The 20,425-nt window shown below is 33.6% G+C and overlaps 1 protein-coding gene across 1 annotated transcript; it reads right to left on the bottom strand.

Annotated features, from left to right (window-relative positions):
- Positions 1 to 391: 391 nt before the first annotated feature.
- On the bottom strand, positions 392 to 9,792 carry LOC133036522 (uncharacterized). The gene is made up of 3 exons (XM_061113059.1): positions 9,476 to 9,792; positions 719 to 1,200; positions 392 to 620 (listed from the first exon to the last, which is right to left on the bottom strand). The coding sequence occupies exons 2-3, from the start codon at positions 1,191 to 1,193 to the stop codon at positions 613 to 615; spliced, it is 483 nt and encodes a 160-aa protein (XP_060969042.1). The 5' UTR covers positions 1,194 to 1,200; positions 9,476 to 9,792; the 3' UTR covers positions 392 to 612.
- Positions 9,793 to 20,425: the final 10,633 nt, after the last annotated feature.

The raw sequence follows: 20,425 nt of genomic DNA, 5'->3' as shown, positions 1-20,425 counted from the left end.
TCATAACCACCTCGGGCTTTGACATTCAAAGGTCCGCAGACATCGGAATGCACTAACCCTAGAGGGATTTTGGCACGCTCTCCCTTTGCAGAGAAAGAACGTTTAGTCATTTTTCCTTCTAGGCAGGACTCGCATACTGGCAGTTCACCTAAGATGACATTTTTCAATGGACCGTCTTTGGTGAGCCTATTGAGTCTATCAAAGCCTATATGACCTAAACGTAAATGCCATAGATAAGTTTGATCATCATTATCAATCTCTTTTCTTTTTAGGTTTCTAGGTCTAGCTACACTGAAAAGTTCACTATTTAGTGAGATTTGAGTACTCGGTCTTAAAACATAAAGCCCTTGTTCCATTATAGCAACACATATTTGAAATCCATTACGAGAAATTGAACAATTTGTACTCGAAAAATTCAATATATAAGATTGTGTTTGCAAACATGAGACACTAATCAAGTTTTTACTAAAGTTTGGAATAAATAAAACATTTTCTAAAATTAAAAATCTTTGTTGAAACTTGATGCGGGCTTTTCCTCTAGCTTTGACCGATACTAATTCGCCATTGCCAACTTTAAGCTGTAACTCTCCTGGAAGCAGATTTTCCCAAGTTTCAAGCAACTGCAGTGAAGAACATACATGGTTAGTAGACCCAGAATCAACAATCCAGATGGATTTGTCGTTCTCTAAAACACATGATTCAAAGACAAAAGCATTACCTTCGTTTGAATTGTTTAGAAGCCTGGGACATCGTTCTTCATGATGACCCTTTCCATTACAATTCGAACATAGAAGATTATGTCTGATAATTGTACTTGAAGAAGCAGTTTTGCTAGATCCTTCATACCTAGTCCTTTTCCTTCGAATATTGATTGCAAACCCAGGGGGACCCATTGCAATCAAGTTCCGTTCATGGGCTCGTAATTCTGCTTCGAGCTTGTCCATGTCGGAGGAGTTAGAATTGTTGATCATGTAAGAGATAACAAATTCATTATACTCCGGAGGAAGACTATTAAGGATAAGTTGGACCCATTGTTCTCTTGATAAATCAATTCCTAGTAGATTTGCCTTTTGGAACTTCAGATTCATCATCAACATGTGCAAGTTAATGCAACTACCAAGATGCATTTTCACACTATAGAGTTCTTTTGCTAAGATAGTAACTAGTAGAGGATCGGGGTGAGGGTTATTCATAATGACACTACAACACATCAATAAAACAGAAGTAAGGTTTTGGCTCATAAATTCATACACAATTTAGAAAATAACAAGTAATGACATATGTTATAGAAATACTAAATCTAACATAGTTTATTTTCCAAGGTATTTCAACAAACTGATACAGTGTCCCGTTTAGGCGAGAGTCAAAGCATCATCCATTGAATAGAGTTGTCAGCTCATCTAAAATGATAACCATTCTCGCAACCTTTTATTCGATCAAGATTGGAATTCAGCGTTGTCCCGTTTAGGCGAGAGTCAAGGCAATTCTATCTTATGAGCTTCCACCATTGTTTCATAACTTGCAAGTCAAGTATGGTCGCCACCATTAGGGTGATCTATACCATACAAAACACTTACAAACTACTTATCATGTGAGGTTAAACGGTGCGAAATTGCTAATGAACGTTCCTCCATTAGGGAGGATTACTCACTAAAACAAACGCGGTGTAAAACCCACAATGGAGATCGAATGTCTCTTGATTATAAGCTCATTATTTTAAAAAATATTATATATATTTTGTATAATCTTTTAAATTCGATATTATAATAATGAAAAATTACAAACTAAAGTTGGTTTAAATAAAAAAACAACTTTAATTAATTTTCAATTATTATTTAAATTTGAAAAATAAATTCAAATAAATATCGAACAAGTTCCATAATATAATAATGAAAAATTACAAATCAAAGTTGATTTAAATAAAAAATCAACTTTAATTAATTTTCAATTATTAATTAAATTCAAAAAATAAATTTGAATAATAAATGGAACAAATTTGAAAATATCTTATTTAAGTTGTTTTAGAAGAATCTAAAAAAAAACAACTTAAATATCTTTCAAATTAGATTTAATTAAATTTAAAATTAAGTTGTAACCACTTAATTTGAAGATATTCTATTTTAAGTTAATATTTGAAAATATATTAACCTAAAAAATATCTAAAGAATCTTAATAACCAATGCCTAAAATTCCTAAACTTAATTTTGAAATTTTAAATTCAAAAGATATTCAGATTTAAGTTGGTTAGTTGTAAACAACTAAATATCTGTTATAAATATTAATAATTATGTGAATGTCAAAATCTTTTATTTATTACCATGAATTGTAATGAACATTCATCTTTTCCTTAGTTTCCCTTTTTCTTAGTTTCTTAATATCTCACTCTTGTATTTGTATAAATAGGGGTTCACCCCATTGAAATAAACAACTCAGAAATTCTCATTCACTTTCTCTTTCTCTCTTCATCTTCTTCTTCTTTCTTCTCATCTACTTTATATTATTTTATATTATTTTATAACACGTTATCAGCACGAGTCTCTGCCCAAGCTTCAAGCATGAGTCTCTGCCCAAGCTTCAAGCATGAGTCTCTGCCTAAGATCCAATGTAAGTATTTTGTTAAAGTTCTTGAATTGTTTCAAAGTCACGATACACTAAATATATATTTATATATATACTCATCTGACTGAAACAATTTCAATGATCATTTGGTTTCTTTTTTTGTTTTTATCTATATATCTATATATCTATATATTATATATGTATGTATATGTTTTTATATATTTATTATTGATTTCATATATATATATAATATTCTTATCATTCATAATATTTACAATATATGTGTGTCTATGATATGATAGAGAAAATCTATATAAATTATACATATATCCAAAAGATTATGTATTATCGATAAAATATTGCATATATCCTAAAGATTATGCATCATCGATAAAATATTGCATATATCCTGAAGATTATGCATCATCGATAAAAAGTTGTATATATCCTGAAGATTATGCATCCTCGATAAAATATTGCATATACCCTAATGATTATGCGTCCTCAATAAAATCTTGCATATATCCTCAAGATTATGCAAACGTAATATTCATTATATAGTTGATGGATATATAATGAAAGAGATGAATACATATTTATATATATGTTCTTGTATTCTTTGAGGACAATGAAAAGTAATCTAATATCGATATAGATTTTGACAAACATTTCCTGAAGTAAATGTTTTATATTTGTAAAAAAAAATGATTGTATTTATGTGAATACAACTAAAGAATCATTAAAAATGATTATTGTTGATGCAATTTTATAGTGGGTTTTGAATATCCAAAAAGAATGTTAAGAAAATTGCATTGAAACATCAAAGTATAAGAATAACAATGAGCATGACTAATGTTATTTAAATACATGAGGCATGTATTTATTGTTCATCATTCCCTGCAGAGAATGATACGAATTGAAGTGAATTACTTTTAAAGATCCTCGTATTAGTCATGTTATTATACATTGTTATTACTTGCAATGTTGAAAATTATTGAATCTGACATATATTAAAGATTAAATTTTGCATACATCTTGGAGACTATGCAAAAATTACATTCATATATTCTTTGAAATATCGTAAAAGAAATTGTTGAATAATTTCTTATATTTTTTATGGATGAACAAGTAATAAATTTTTAAGAAATTTATAATAATGTTCTACTTGTTCAACGTTATTCCCCGAAGTGAATGTAATGATTTTATATAATCAATGGCATTATTTACTAATCAAATATTTCCAGAAAAAGTGGAAACAACTAAAAGATGAGATACCACACATAATCAAAGTGCATGAAATTTATATATCATGTGTGGAATTGAATAATAGTGGTCGCGTACCTGTAGTACGGACATACTTATAATCAAGATAAAAGTATACTTGATTATTGAATAGAATGTGAATTGTACAAATTTATTGTACATTTAGAATATTTAAATATCATTCCCTAAAGAGAATGAATAGACATGAAATTCTATTTCAAAGAATATAGATTTCACATATATTGGCAATGCCAAAAGTAAATTAATATATACATATTTTATTATTTCTTGAAATCAATAGTTTCAAACTATTGTTAGTACAGGATATGTATATATATAGTTACTATATAATTCAGTTTGCATATTCCCAGAAGTGAATATATAACTTACTAACATTTGTTAGTGATCCAATATAATCAAAGTGATAAAGAATCACAAAATGATTATTTGAAAAGCTTCTTGAAGAAGTCTTACATACAATTGCTACTTGGAGTAGTAAAATATATTTGTATGTACCTAGATGTATAACTTTTATCTAGTTATAAAAGTGATAAGAAATAACTTATTATATGTACTGGTTGTACATTTAAATATATAATATATCAAGTCATGATAATTAGACTGATGAATAGTCTATTAATAAATTAGACGACTTGTTAAAAAGATACCAGGAAAAATGAATGATATATTATGGTTATATCTATTTGACCATTACAATAACATGATAAAGTTGTCATGTATCTTTTAAATTATAAACATCATTGAATTGATGATAGTGATTCCTGAAGAAATATAAAGTTTGATAAACATAATAGTGACTCCTGAAGAGTGTATATGTTTTGGAGAATAATATAATTATATTATTCGTGTATATAAAAATGAAACTTTTTATGATTACTTATATGTTGTAGTGATTTTACATTACCTTGTGAAAGTTTCATTGAAATACAAATTATAGTGAACCTGAAGTTCATGAATTGAATTATTTTGACATGATCAATCATATGCAATAAATTGTCAAAGAATTTGACTAAATTTTGTTGAAGAACCAGAAGATTCTTCTCATTGTTAATTTATAAGGCTCAAAAGAAGAATGTGCATATATTTGCACATAGAAAATATTTAAATTATATTTCCTTAACAATCTTGAGCTATTGTTAGATTTTTATTGCATAGTTTCTTATCGATGTGATAAGATTATATAATCATGCATTTACAAAATGTGTAAATTTATGTATTTCTAATTATACACGTATGACTCATTCTTAGAAATGAATTAAGTTCATAAGGATTGAACTTGAAACTAAAGTTTATTGAACCTAAAGTTCAATGTCATATAGTATATATGAGATTAAACAAATATTGATTCATCGTGATATATTGAAATCCCTACAGGTGTATTAATATTATTAGATATCACAATTTTTAAAAAATCTCTCGATCAGGGGGAGAGAAGCAGTTGGGATCGATGATAATTTTTGAAAAATGATCCTTGCACAAAGTATATAAGAACAATATAGTTCAAAATGATATATACCAACTGCAAATCAATATTATTCAAAGTTGAGATAGAATGAGTTGAAAACGCCTGAAGCGTAAATGAACAATGTAGAAATTATTAATAAATGTTCATTTGATTTGCCCTGAAGTTGTTAAATCTAGAGGTACTCATGGAGATACCTTAATGTTATAAAGTATTAAAATGATAACCGTGATGAAAACGGTACTCGAAAAGACTCCCAAGAGAAGTTAGACATAACACATTTCATCATAATTGAATCCCTGAAGTGATTCGTTATAGGTACCTATAAATGATAAACATATTTGAAAAATATGTAATTTAAAGAGATCTCTATAAGTTATGTCAATATGGGAGGAAATTATTATTTATTGAAATTTTTGTCGACAATAAATATTGAATGTTTGCATATGCAATAAACTAACATGAGATAGCAAGGATCATGGTATTAGATTTGTCGAGAATCATCGACTTACATTTTGATTTTTGGCCAAAATATTATGACGCAATCCAAGCAAATTTACTCACATAAAGTGAAGTAAGACCTGTAGGGTGTGCAAATAAATATTTCTAATGAGAAATTTGCATATATGTATTTGTACATAATGAATTGTTGTACAAAGTTTGCATAGACATGAGATTGATTGAAGTAAGGCTTAAATATTGAGAAAATATAATCATTATTTGATTATAGCATGGAATATATTTTATGAGGATTTATAAGCGTCACATAAATGTTGCAACAAAAGATTATTTATTTGGAGCTCCTAATATAGTGAGAATTTGAAATAAGCCTTATCTAAAAATTCTAGAAGAATTTAATACATGTCTTAAGTGATATAAATTCTAAGTCGCGCGCACTATATGACAAAGATCTTTGTATGAAATAAAGACATGTAAGTAAATTATTGTTTGAAAAATACGTATGGTTGTCTATGCAGTATAAATACGTAAATTATACGTTGTGATAGACTCTTGAAGAGTTTTTGATTAATTGAAGAACAAACTTTTATTTCTTTTGTATATCGAGAAATATTAAATGTATAAAGTTTGTTCATTAGTATTGAAGTCCTGAAGTACTTCATATGTATTAAGAATTATAGATATATGATCATTTGATATGAAAATTAAGATCATACAACAAGATGGAATAAATATATGGTATTGGAGTACCATCATTGTCACAAATGAAATTTATATTATCATTAATGTGTTATGTTCATATCTACTTGAAATGTTAAATTTTAGTATGAACAAGATTGTATATACACATGAATGATACAATTAGTTGGATAAATATTAATGTTCCACGAACCCCTCATCTATAATTTAGAAGTCCATACATACTCTGGAAGAGTTATAGAAAATATATGATCAAAGATTATATATGGTGATATTTTAAAAGTGATAACAATAATCTTATGAGATATATTATCACCAAAAGAATTATGGATCATATGTGCATGAGGGGGAGACATATTCATGTTGCACTCTTTTTCCCTTAGTTCAGGTTTTGTCCCAATAGGTTTTCCTGGCAAGGTTTTTAACAAGGCAACTTACAAATAGTTATGAATATGAAATATATATTGTACTCTTTTTCCCTAGCTCAGATTTTGTCCCACTGGGTTTTTCTGGCAAGGTTTTTAACGAGGCAACTATAAATCATGTTAACATACTTGCATTTTATGAAGCAAGTAGAGAATGTGTGTGAGTGAGAACATTGACATAGCATATTCGGGAAACATATGGATTGCACTCAATAAAGAAGTATCAACCCAAGCAATTCTCTATGGATAATACTGCTTGCATCGTTCAACTAAAAGGAGGTACATTGAAGGAGATAGAGTTAGAACACATTCCATGAAATTCTTCTTTATACGCTTCAAGAAAATGCATATTGGTGTTCAACATATTCAATCAAGTGTCAATCTTACAAACTTATTCACAAAGTTATTACCAACATCAACATTTGAGAAGACGGCAGACAAGATCGAAATTCGTCGATTAGAAGATCTCCACAAATGCCTAAATGAGGGGGAGTTAGTTTACACTATACTCTTTTTCTTTTGATCAAGTTTTCAGTAAGATTTTTAATAAGGCAGTTGTTATGGACATCCAAGGGGGAGTGTTATAAATATTAATAATTATGTGAATGTCAAAATCTTTTATTTATTACCATGAATTGTAATGAACATTCCTCTTTTCCTTAGTTTCCCTTTTTCTTAGTTTCTTAATATCTCACTCTTGTATTTGTATAAATAGGGGTTCACCCCATTGAAATAAACAACTCAGAAATTCTCATTCACTTTCTCTTTCTCTCTTCATCTTCTTCTTCTTTCTTCTCATCTACTTTATATTATTTTATATTATTTTATAACAATATCAACTTAAATAGGAATATTTAATGAAAAACTTAAATTAAGCTTCAGAAAGAATCTAGATGGTTATAATTCTATATTTAATTAATTACAAGAAAATACATATAGTTTAGCTTAGAATATAAAATTCTTTAAACTATGATTTTCTAAATTAATTTCAAAATAAATGAAATTAATTATGTTGCTAATCAATTTTAATTAGGTTAAACTAGTGTAATTAACCTAGTACAGTCATTCAAATCAGGCAAATGGGCCTTCACAATTGGGGTGGTTTATGTGAGGGGGTGCTGGGTTCAGTATGTCGTACCCACTTCTATGGCTCCCAACTCTCACACAAGGCCCAAAAGAGAGGAATTTAACCTTAATAAGAACAACTGTTATTAATTGAATAGGCCCAAAAACTAAATGGGCCTAAATAAATTCTATCAAGAACTATGATAATTTATTTTAGCAACAACAACCTATATGCATCTATAATAAAATTAAACACATAGGCTCACACAGGCACACTTTGGATGAGTCCTATCATGTTGCTAGGTCATACACAGATGAAAGAAGATTGTAAATATACCTGTTACAAATTATTATCTTGACCAAGGGAGCCATCAGATCATTAGATCTGGCAAAAAGTAACCATTGCTATTTGCAATCAAGTAATAATAGGTTTTGAAAACTTACAAACAAGTTAAAACACATACTCCTGCAACAAGGTTAGTTTGGATAGTTGGATGTAGGATTTATTTAATTTTAAATTAAATAATTAATTTCGAAAATAATTAATAAAAAAAAATTTCGAAAAATTAAAAAAAAATAAAAAATAAAAATTTCGAAAATTATTTAAACATTTAAATTTAAAATTAAACCTACAATTTTGAAAAATTAGGTTTCAACCAACCTAAATATCATTTCAAAAAATTTGCTAACTACTTTTAAATTTTGAATGTTATTTTATAAATAAAAATTAAATAAAAAATTAGAAAAGATAAATAAATATCTTTTTCAAATTTTAAATGTAATTTAAATAAATAAAATAACAAAATTTAAAAAATTAGCAAAATATCTTATATCATTTAAAAATTACATGATTATAAATATCTTATTTTTAAATTTAAAATAAGATAAGATATAATCAAATTTTAAAATAAGATAGATTTTTAAGCAAGAAGATAGATACTAATTCTATTCAAATTCAAATTACACTAATATCTTGAATTAAATTTAAAAAATATTAAATTAATTCAAAATGATAATTAGAATTGAATTAGGAAGTTAATTCCATGTATAAGCATGAAAAATCGAAGAAAAACAAAAAAATTGTGAACTGTACGGACAGTTTTCGCGATCGCAGGAAAATTTCAGCACAGCCCCGATTTTTTTCAAATCTTCAAAAATTCATAACTAATTCAAATAAAATCGAAATTGAGTTCTGTAAAAGGCTAACTTGCTTAATTTTTTCCATACTATCCAATAAAAATAATTCCAGAAACAAAATCGCAATTGTTTTTCACGAAAATTTACAAACATCAATCAATCATCAAATAACACTCAATACAACATGATACCATCCAAAAATCATACAAACAATCGTTTTAAAGTCCAAATTTCTTGCAAGTAAATCAATTACCATGGCTCTACTAGTTGTTGGAAATTATTTTACCAGGATCTTAAATCTACTCACAAGTATGTTTATTAACATTCTAAATAAGAACTTTCTAAAACGATAAATTAAACACATATAAAGTTTAAGAAACCTTACATTGGGTGCAGCGGAATTAAATGACTCCTTCCGTTCAGATCTCTAACCCTTGAATCCTTTCTGTAGCAGAGTATTATCAAGATCTGAACCTGGATCTCTTTCTCTGAATCCTTGATGCTGAATCTCCTTTGCTGATGATCTTTCTTCACGATCTTCCTCACTATGATTGAGGTATTGCTTGATGTGTGTGGGCACTACTCTAATCACTAAGGTAATTTCGAAATTCTAAGGAAGAAGAGAGAGAGAGAGTGGCGGCTATAGAAGAGAGAGAGGAGGCTTAGGTTTTTCTGATTCAGAAAGTGTAATTTTCCTGAAGCCTTCACTATCTATTTATAGCATTCCACTAGGGTTAGATTTGAATTATATGGCATTAAAATAATGAAAAAATCAACTTAAAAAGCCTACAAAGGTGGCCGACCATGGCTTAGTGGATTGGGCCTTGCTTTTTCGCAATTTTGCAATTTTAACACCTTTTGTATTTGATTTTCTCAAAAATGCCAATTTCCTAATTCAATCATTTTAATGCCAATTCTAACTATTTAATAACTATAAATAATTATTAAATAATATTGTCATTTATCATATTTATTAATTGAACCATACAAAGTATCATAATTAACAAATATGCCCCTATTAACTCTTTCTTTACAATTTCGCCCTTACTTAGTGAAAATTTCACAAATAGACATAGTCTAATTTGTGAATTATAATTGATTAATCAAAACCAATTACATGAGTCTTACAAACAATATTATCTCAACTAGTGGGGGGACCATGGGTCTATATAACCGAGCTTCCAATAAGTAGATCAAGAATTTAGCACTAAAATTCACTAACTTATTAATTCTTCGTTGAATCCACGCATAGAACTTAGAATTGCACTCTCAGTATATAGAATGCTCTATATGTTCCACCATATAGACACATCATTAGTTATCCATTGTTATAATCCTAGTGTGATCAATGATCCTCTATATGAATGATTTACACAGTAAAGGGATTAGATTACCGTAACACCCTACTATGTATTTTATCCTTAAAACACTTGACCCCGTATAAATGATATTTCACCTTATGTGAAATGAGATCTCCACCATTTATTTTTGTTTGGTCAAGCTCGAAGGAGATCATCCTTTGCTTACTATTCGCCAGATAGAAGCTATAGATTCCATGTTTATGCTAGCGCTCCCACTCAATTGCACTACCGTGTTCCCAAAAAGTACGTATCACCCTGACCTAAAAGTAGGCTTAACTAACAAATCAAAGAACACGAATAGCCTTTCAAGATTGAGCCTAATCATAACAGGATTAAGATCATTTGATCTAGGATCAACTTGGCGATATTGACTTGAATAGATTTTACGGTAAGTTTAATTAAATCTAAGTCAAAGTTCAATATCGGTCCCTTCCGATGCATACTCCATGCAACCAACCTGAGCTTTACTTTAACCAATGTTCTGGAAAGAACATAGTATTTCTCCAAATACAAGTAAACTCTTGTTGTAGATTATCATATCAGTAAAACCCTGTGTCTGATAAATCTAGGAAACTTTATTAACATAGTCATGTTTACTTTCCAATGTGATGACAGCACAATAAACATGATCAAGTATGTGAAAAGGGTTTAAGATGAATTTATAAATTAAATAGACAAGCAATTGATAAAGTGAGCCAAAACATACACAAATGAATGAAAAATACTTCTGTTTCTTTATTGATGTTGAATAAAATAGATTACATTGATATGGAGTTTTATTTAGGGCATAAAACCTAACAAGTTATGCCCTAGATTTACAGGACCTTTCGAGATTCTCGAGAAGATAGGTCAAGTGGCATACCGGTTAGCATTGCCTCCAGCTTTATCAGCAGTTCACAACGTATTCCATGTCTCTATGTTGAGAAAGTACGTTTCAGATCCCTCTCATATACTCAGTTATGAGAGCCTTGAACTGCGGCCATATATGTCTTACGAAGAACAGCTAGTGCAGATCCTGGATAGAAAGGATAAAGTCCTTCGGAATAAGACCATAGCATTGGTCAAGGTACTCTGGACAAACAGCAAGGTGGAGGAAGCCACTTGGGAGCTAGAGTCAGATATGAGAGCTCAATATCCAGAGTTGTTCAGGTTAGATTTCGGGGACGAAATCCTTTTAAGGGGGGAATAGTTGTAAACACCGCTTATTTTAATTTGGAAATTAGCAGTTAATCATGTTTAATTATGGAAAGTTATTTATAGCTATTTAAATAATTATTTATACTGCAATTGTTGAATTCTGAAATGCATTTTATGTCATTTAGTGATTTTCATAATTTTGCATTTCCGGTGCTCGGTAACATGGAACTTGGTGTTTGGCTCAGTAAAATCACAACTTAGTATATTAGTAGATTGGGACGGTTTATTAGACATTGGGAATGTCGGGATTGGCCGGGAATTTAGAATTTCCCAAAATAACCCTTTAGTGTTATTTATGTTATTTTAGCATGGAGGGGCAAATTGGTCATTTTGCCCCATTGTTAGTTTGTCCTTTAGTGGACTTAGTAAGTGGAATTAAATGTTATTTGATTATTATTTTTGGCTGAAACAAAAAGGTTTAATGTTGCATGTTCTCTCATTTCATTCAAAGCTAAGAAAGTTAGAAAAAAATTAGAATTTCAAGCTCTCTCTCTCTCTCTCTCTCTTTCGGCCTCCTTGTCCAGCAAGGATTTGTGGCTTCTTCTTAGTGATTCTAGCTTAAATTCATCCAATCTTAGTGTTCTTCAAGTGTTGGTAAGGTTTCTATACCTTTCCCTTTTGTAATTTATTGAAAATGATTAAAAAGATGATTGTTGCATGTTGATTTGTTGTGATGCTTGCTGCCGTGATTTTGTTGTTGTCTACAGAGGATTAATCTTGTTATTTTGAGTGGTCTAGAGCTAGTTTGATGCATGTTGTTTGCTTTGATTCAAGTTGGTAGTTTTTAGTTCAAAGTTAGAGTTTTTAAAGAAAGATGATGAAGTTTGTTGCTATAATTGTTGCTGCGGTTTAGATGTATGTTCTGGAGTTTTATTATGTTGAAATAGGTTGAGTTATGCATGATTTAGTGGCTGTTTGGAGGGATTAGTCAAGTTTTGAGTTTTGAACTCAATCTTGAACCTCTAATGGTGAAATGAGTTTCTGTGGTTGAAGCTCGGTTTTAGTGCTTTGGATTTGTTCCTAGGGGTGTCTACAACAGGTTTGGAAGATTTGATATGCTTTGGGTTCGAATTGATGGAGTTATGAATTTTTGATTTTGGTCTGCGAGGAACCGGAATTCCGGTTGTGCATCCAGAATTCTGGATGGGGTTTTGAAAATTTCCAGAACCGGAATTCCGGTTGGACAACTGGTCTGCCGGTTGGGTGATTTTTTGAAACCCTAGATTTTCTCGTTTCTATGTTATTTGGGGTATTGCCATGCTTGTTATCGGTAGGGAAACTTTTAGTTTCTAGTTTAAGTCCCAGGGAAGTGATTTAGCCTATCACTTATAGTGTTGTGATTGTTATGGTTTAGGAGCCTGTAAACCGCCGCGCAGTTCGTTCCAGTCAGGTTGACCAAGCACCGAATTCGGAATTGAGGTAAGATTAGTATAACAGTATGCATATATATTACATGTTTAGCGTGCATGTAGGAAGCCTGTTAGATTACATTAGATATGTATGTTGGCTTTGAACCATCCGACTGTGTCACATCGGTACAGGCTAGAGTATGACTAGCAACTGGAGTATGACCAGTGTACCGACTATAGGCTGACACTGTATCACATCGGCACAGGCTAGAGTATGACTAGCAGCTGGAGTATGACCAGTGTGCCGAGTATAGGCTGATACTCGGGTTGGTGGTTCTGTACTATTTGACGTATCACATCAGTACAGGCTAGAGTATGACTAGCAGTTGGAGTATGACCGATTAATGCGAGTATAGGCTAATACTGTAACACATCGGTACAGGCTAGAGTATGACTAGCAGCTGGAGTATGACCAGTGTACCGAGTATAGGCTGTTACTTGTCAATAGTACCGTCTTATGAACGTTCAAGACTCAGTATCGTGTGGGACACGGCAGTTAGGGTTATGGTCAGGGGTATGGGCGTCTGATCATAACTCGGGATTATGTATGTTTATTATTATGCTTTTCTTACTGAGTCTGTCGACTCACAGTGCTATGTTCATGTGTAGGTAAGGGCAAGGCCAAAGCTGTGGAACCGTGAGGACGAGCCTATGAAGATTGTACATGTCGGGGCGGTTAGGCCTAGAGCGTACGATCCTCGGGACAACAGTGTTTTTTTGTAATTAGTCGCTAGGCGACAAGTATTTTGATTAGTCAGTGAACTTTTGTAAAATGTTTTGTAATCGGGATCCCAAGTATTTTTGTATAAATATTTTATAAGTTTAATTTAAAAGCAAAAATTTTAATTAATCACGATTTCCATAAACCTCGTTGATTAGCAACGAGTTGCACAGTATGTTTAAAAATCACGTAATACGCTATGCTAGTTAGGGTGTTACAATTTGGTATCAGAGCCGCCAGGTTGTCTTCCGAAGATCGTCACGACATGTACAATCATCATCAGCAGTTAGCTCATTCTACGGTTCAGTAAGCTTTTATTGCTTTAGTAGCTTATTTAATTTTTATGAATTAAGAAAAGCCTGGTAGGAAGCATGTTAGTAGCCTGATAGTAGAATAGGCGCATGTTTTGTTTTTAATTTCCAAATTAAGCGGCATTAGTAAGCTCTCGTTGATCATGACCTGATGTGCCAACTCGGGGTTTCAAGGCTGTTCGGACTAGATGGACGCTAGACGAAATACCAGGAGTCAGGGCAGCTCAATCGAGTCTAATCAGGGTCAAGGAGCTCAGTTTTCCCCAAGTGTTATGGGCCGAGGTAGAGGTCCCAGGGGCAGGGTTCGTGGTCGGGGTGATGTTAACCCGCCTCAGGCTGCCCAAGCCAATCAGGAGGCCTAGAATTGGGATGTTAAGTTTTCTGAAATGCAAGCCAGAATAGAGGAGCAAGATAAGTTTAATTAAAAAGCAAAAATTTTAATTAATCACGATTTCCATAAACCTCGTTGATTAGCAACGAGCTGCACAGTATGTTTAAAAATCACATAATATGCCTATGCTAGTTAGGGTGTTACAATCATGCTGCGGGATCCTCAGCAGATCCTCTTGCTCAAGGGACGATAATCTTTCATGAATAAGATTTCTACGATTAAGATCTCGTCTAATCCTTGACCTAGAAAAATTCTCACCAAAGAAACTCAAGAACTCTTGCCCAATCAAGTCTCTCCTAGTAAGCCAGATATAATCCTTGCTCAAGATACTTTCAATCGCATTCTTCCTTCCTCTTATAGCGGCAGAGAGGAAAAAGAATTTTGAGCATTTGTCTCCTTCCGTGAGCCACGACACCCGGGCTCTCTGCTTCCAGAACAACTCTTTTTTCTCCCAGTAGACATTCAGAGAGCGTCGGACGTCCTGTTCCTCCCTCCAGTTTCTAGAACCCGCTGGGAGCCTTTGCAAATTATTAAGCTTTCTTTCAAGGTCCTTTATGGTACTGTCAATATTCCCAAATTGACCTCTGTTCCAAGTAGATAGGGCAACCTGTGTTGCGCCAATTTTCTTGAAAATTCTAGCAGGGGCCCACGAGTGAACAATCGACATCCAAGCATGGTCAACAACCATCTTACTTCTATCATCTCTTGTCCAACCTTCCTCAATTTTGAAACTCCTTTTGAATTTGTCACCCAACCCACAAGAGTATAAACACAGGGGACGATGATCAGAGTTGCACGTTTGGAACGAGCAGATAGTTGCATTTGGGAACACATTGATCCAGTCCTGGTTAGCTAAAGTCTTGTCCAAGGCCAATTTAACATGATTACTCCCAGAGCGATGGTTGTCCCAAGTGAGTTTGTCCCCCTGGATCGGGAGATTGATAAGCCCCCAGGAATTAAACAGCCCGGAAATGATAGGAATAAACTGATCTCTCCCCTTTGAGCCTTCTCTTTCCGTATCATGCAGAACAAAGTTTGTGTCGCCCAAAATTAGCCAAGGGCCCCCAAACTAATCTCCCAAAACCATAATCTCAAACCAGAATTTCTTTTTAGCATAAAAATATGGGGGGCCATACACATAAGATAGCAGCCACGGTTGGGAAATAGGATTCGAATAAACCAAACCTGTGATATGATTACAAGAGATAGAGATAGTTTCAAAATCAAACCCCACTCTCCAGGCAAGAATAATATCCCCAGCAGTACCAACATAAGGAACCACAATATTAGAATAAAAAATTAAAGAGTAAAAGATACGTACCAACGGAGACGCGTCCACCTTGAGCTCTGAAAGGAAGACGAAGTCAGGGGAGCACGATCGCACTAGGGACTTCAATTCGCGAACTGTAGAGGTCTGCCCTAACCCTCTATAGTTCCAGGCAACTCCTCTCATGGCTCCTATGAAGAAGATGACTCATGCTCCTCCACAGGGGTACCAAAGGAAACACGGGAACCAGAATCCTCCACTTCCGACACACCCTTCCCAAGCCCAAGGTCCTCATTCAGGCTAATAATCAGATTAACAGAGCTCTCCTGGCCACTGTGTTCCTCAGACAGAGACACACAACGACCAATATCAATCCTGGCCTCTCTATCCCAAGGGAAATCACAAACAACCTTCGGGTGAGGACGTTGAATTTTCCACGGTCCATAGTGAAGAGGAGTAGAGGACTCAAGCAATTTCCTCTACTTGATTGGTGTAGTTCTTTCGTTTTGCTCCGAGGAAGTCTTAACTCCTATATCACCACCCAAATTTTTCATCTCAAAGAGATCAAGGTTACCAAACATTTTTAGTTCTTGAAGAAAAGTGTCTTGGGCTTGAAAAAAATTAGACAAGGCCCTACCCTCATCACATATGACATTCGTCTCTTGACCATTAATGGAAGAACTCCCAGGCCCAATAGCCAATCCATTCCCCACGCACGCATCTCCAAAGTGAACTAACCCAGGCCCAACCACCTTCTTGCACCTAGAATTAGACTTGTAACCTGCTGGCCCAATAGCTTCAATAACACTTAGGACCCCTTCACCACCAGCCTCAGCAAAGTCAGGCCCACATTTCCCTAGGGCCGACCCAACATCCTTCCCAACAGCACCACTCAAACTAACTAAAGCCATTTTCTTTTTGTTGGAAAAGTCCACGTCAGCATCCCTCAAACAAGAAAAAGCCACAGAAGCTTTTCCTCCTTCAGTCAAGCCAGACACGACCCCCTTACCCTTTTCAGGTAAACTCAATTCACGCCCAGTATCCGAAGCTTTGGGGATCCAAATCTGCTGATTACCTTTTCTTTTGACTGCCCGAGGACCTTTAGTCGCATTCAACTTCCTCGAGATCTTCGATTCCGACCGTTTGAAAATAGGGACTGTTGGAAATTATTTTACCAGGATCTTAGATCTACTCACAAGTATGTTTATTAACACCCTAAATATGAACTTTCTAAAACGATGAAATAAACACATATAAAGTTTAAGAAACCTTACATTGGGTGCAGCGGAATTAAATGACTCCTTCCATTCCGATCTCTAACCCTTGTATCCTTTCTGTCGTAGAGTATTATCAAGATCTGAACTTGAATCTCTTTCTCTGAATCTTTGATGCTGAAACTCCATTTGCTGAAAATCTTTCTTCACGATCTTCCTCACTATGATTGAGGTATTGCTTGCTGTGTGTGGGCACTACTCTAATTACTAAAGGGATTTTGAAATTATCAAGGAAGAAGAGAGAGAGAGAGTGGCGGCCAAGGTAGAGAGAGAGGCTCAGGTTTTTCTGAATGAAAAGTGTAATTTTCTTGAAGCCTTCACTACCTATTTATAGCATTCCACTAGGGTTAGGTTTGAATTATTTGGCATTAAAATAATGAAAATATCAGAGGTAAAACTCCTATAAAAGTGGCCGGCCATGGCTTATTGGGTTTGGGCCTCACTTTTTGCAATTTTGCAGTTTTATCACTTTTGTATCTGATTTTCTCGAAAATGTCAATTTTCTAATTCAACCATTTAAATGCCAATTCTAACTATTTAATAACTATAAATAATTATTAAATAATATTGTCATTTATCATATTTATTAATTGAACCATACAAAGTATCATAATTAACAAATATGCCCCTAATAACTATTTCTTTACAATTTCGCCCTTACTTAGTGAAAATTTCACAAATAGACATAGTCTAATTTGAGAATTATAATTGATTAATCAAAACCAATTACATGAGTCTTACAAACAATATTATCTCAACTAGTGCGGGGACCATGGGTCTATATAACCGAGCTTCCAATAAGTAGATCAAGAATTTATCACTAAAATTCACTAACTTATTAATTGTTCGTTGAATCCACGCATAGAACTTAGAATTGCACTCTTAGTATATAGAATGCTCTATATGTTCCACCATATAGACGCATCATTAGTTATCCATTGTTATTATCCTAATTTGATCAATGATCCTCTATATCAATGATCTACACTGTAAAGGGATTAGATTACCGTTACACCCTACTATGTATTTTATCCTTAAAACACTTGACCCCGTTTAAATGATATTTCAGCTTATGTGAAATGAGTACTCCACCATTTATGTTCGTTTGGTCAAGCTCGAAGGAGATCATCCTTTGCTTACTATTCGCCAGATAGAAGCTATAGATTCCATGTTTATGTTAGCGCTCCCACTCAATTGCACTACCGTGTTCCCAAAATGTACGTATCACCCTGACCTAAAAGTAGGCTTAACTAACAAATCAAAGAACACGAATAGCCTTTCAAGATTGAGCCTAATCATAACAGGATTAAGAACATTTGATCTAGGATCAACTAGGCGATATTGACTTGAATAGATTTTACGGTAAGTTTAATAAATCTAAGTCAAAGTTCAATATCGGTCCCTTCCGATGCATACTCCATGCATCCAACCTGAGCTTTACTTTAACCAATGTTCTGGAAAGAACATAGCATTTCTCCAAATGCAAGTAAACTCTTGTTGTAGATTATCATATCAGTAAAACCCTGTGTCTGATAAATCTAGGAAACTTTATTCACATAGTCATGTTTACTTTCCAATGTGATGACAACACAATAAACAGGATCAAGTATGTGAAAAGGGTTTAAGATGAATTTATAAATCAAATAGACAAGCAATTGATAAAGTGAACCAAAAGATACACAAATGAATGAGAAATACTTCTGTCTCTTTATTGATGTTGAATAAAATAGATTACATTGAAATGGAGTTTTATTTAGGGCATAAAACCCAACAAACTCCCACTTGCACTAATATAATCAGTACATATCAATTAATCCTAAATTCTAACGGTGCTTTTCAAAGGCTGTCACGGCTAGGACTTTGGTAAATGGATCAGCTAGGTTGTCCTCTGTGTCAACTTTCTCAACTAGTACATCCCCTCTTGCCACGTATTCTCTGATAATGTGATACTTCCTTTCAATGTGTTTGCTTCTCTTGTGGCTTCGAGGTTCTTTACTGTTTGCTATTGCTCCATTGTTATCACAAAGTAGTACCAGAGGCTTTTCCATTCCAGGAACGACACCTATACTGGTGAAGAACTTTCTTAGCCAGACAAGTTCTTTAGCAGCTTCGGCTGCAGCTATGTATTCAACTTCCATAGTTGAGTCCGATATCGCGGTTTGTTTTGCACTTCTCCAAACCACTGCTCCACCCCCAAGAGTAAACACCATCCCAGATGTAGATTTCCTGTCTTCTAGACTGGCCTTGAAATCTGAATCAGTGTAGCCTATGGGATTTAAAGCACCACCCTTGTAGACTAACACAAGATTCCTCGTACTCTTTAAGTATTTCAAAATATACTTAACTGCATTCCAATGTTCATGTCCTGGATTAGACTGATACCTGCTCACGATTCCCACTGCATAACATATGTCAGGTCTAGTGCATAACATTGCATACATTAGACTTCCAACTGCAGAGGCATAGGGAATTTTTGCCATGTCCTCTATCTCTTGAGGATCAGTCGGAGACTGTTCCTTAGATAGACGAATACCATATCTAGAAGGCATGTTTGCCCCATTGGTGTTGTTCATGGAGAATCTCTCTAAGACTTTGTCTATGTAGGTTGTTTGAGAGAGAGCAAGAGATCTGTTCTTCCGGTTTCTGATAATCTGAATACCAAGAACATAGGCTGCTTCACCCAAATCTTTCATATCGAATTGAGTGTTGAGCCATTCCTTGATGTGAGTCATTTTCTTGACATTGTTTCCAATAATCAAAATGTCATCAACATAAAGGACCAGGAATACTACTATTTGGTCTTCCTTGAGTTGGTAAACACAAGGTTCATCTTCATTCTGAAGAAAGCCGTAGGTCTTGATTATTTCATCAAACCTTTTGTTCCATGAGCGAGAAGCTTGCTTAAGTCCATAGATAGACCTATTTAATTTGCAAACTTTCTTTTCCTGCCCAGGAAGAACATAACCATCTGGTTGCTCCATATAGATGGTTTCTTCAAGTACCCCATTAAGGAAGGCAGTCTTGACATCCATTTGCCAGATTTCATAATCGAAAGCAACAGCTATGGAGAGAAGAATTCGGATGGATTTGAGCATGGCTACAGGACTAAAAGTTTCCTCATAGTCCACGCCTTCTCTTTGGGTATAACCCTTGGCTACAAGTCTAGCTTTAAAAGTTTCGACTTCGCCTCCAGCTCCTCTTTTCTTCTTGTAAACCCACTTGCATCCTATCGGATGATAGTCGTCAGGTGCGTCTACATATTCCCAGACTGTGTTCTTTTTCATGGAATCCATTTCTGAATCCATGCCGGCCGACCATCATTTCCGTTGCGGACTAGCCATTGCCTGTTTATAGGTTAATGGATCGTCATCAATACTGTCACCTACGACCATATTGATTTCACC

Source organism: Cannabis sativa, chromosome 4 (assembly GCF_029168945.1).
Source record: "Cannabis sativa cultivar Pink pepper isolate KNU-18-1 chromosome 4, ASM2916894v1, whole genome shotgun sequence".
NCBI classification, from domain to species: Eukaryota; Viridiplantae; Streptophyta; class Magnoliopsida; order Rosales; family Cannabaceae; genus Cannabis; species Cannabis sativa.
The sequence above is the reverse complement of the archived record's forward strand: the minus strand, read 5'-3'. Positions and strand labels throughout refer to the sequence as shown.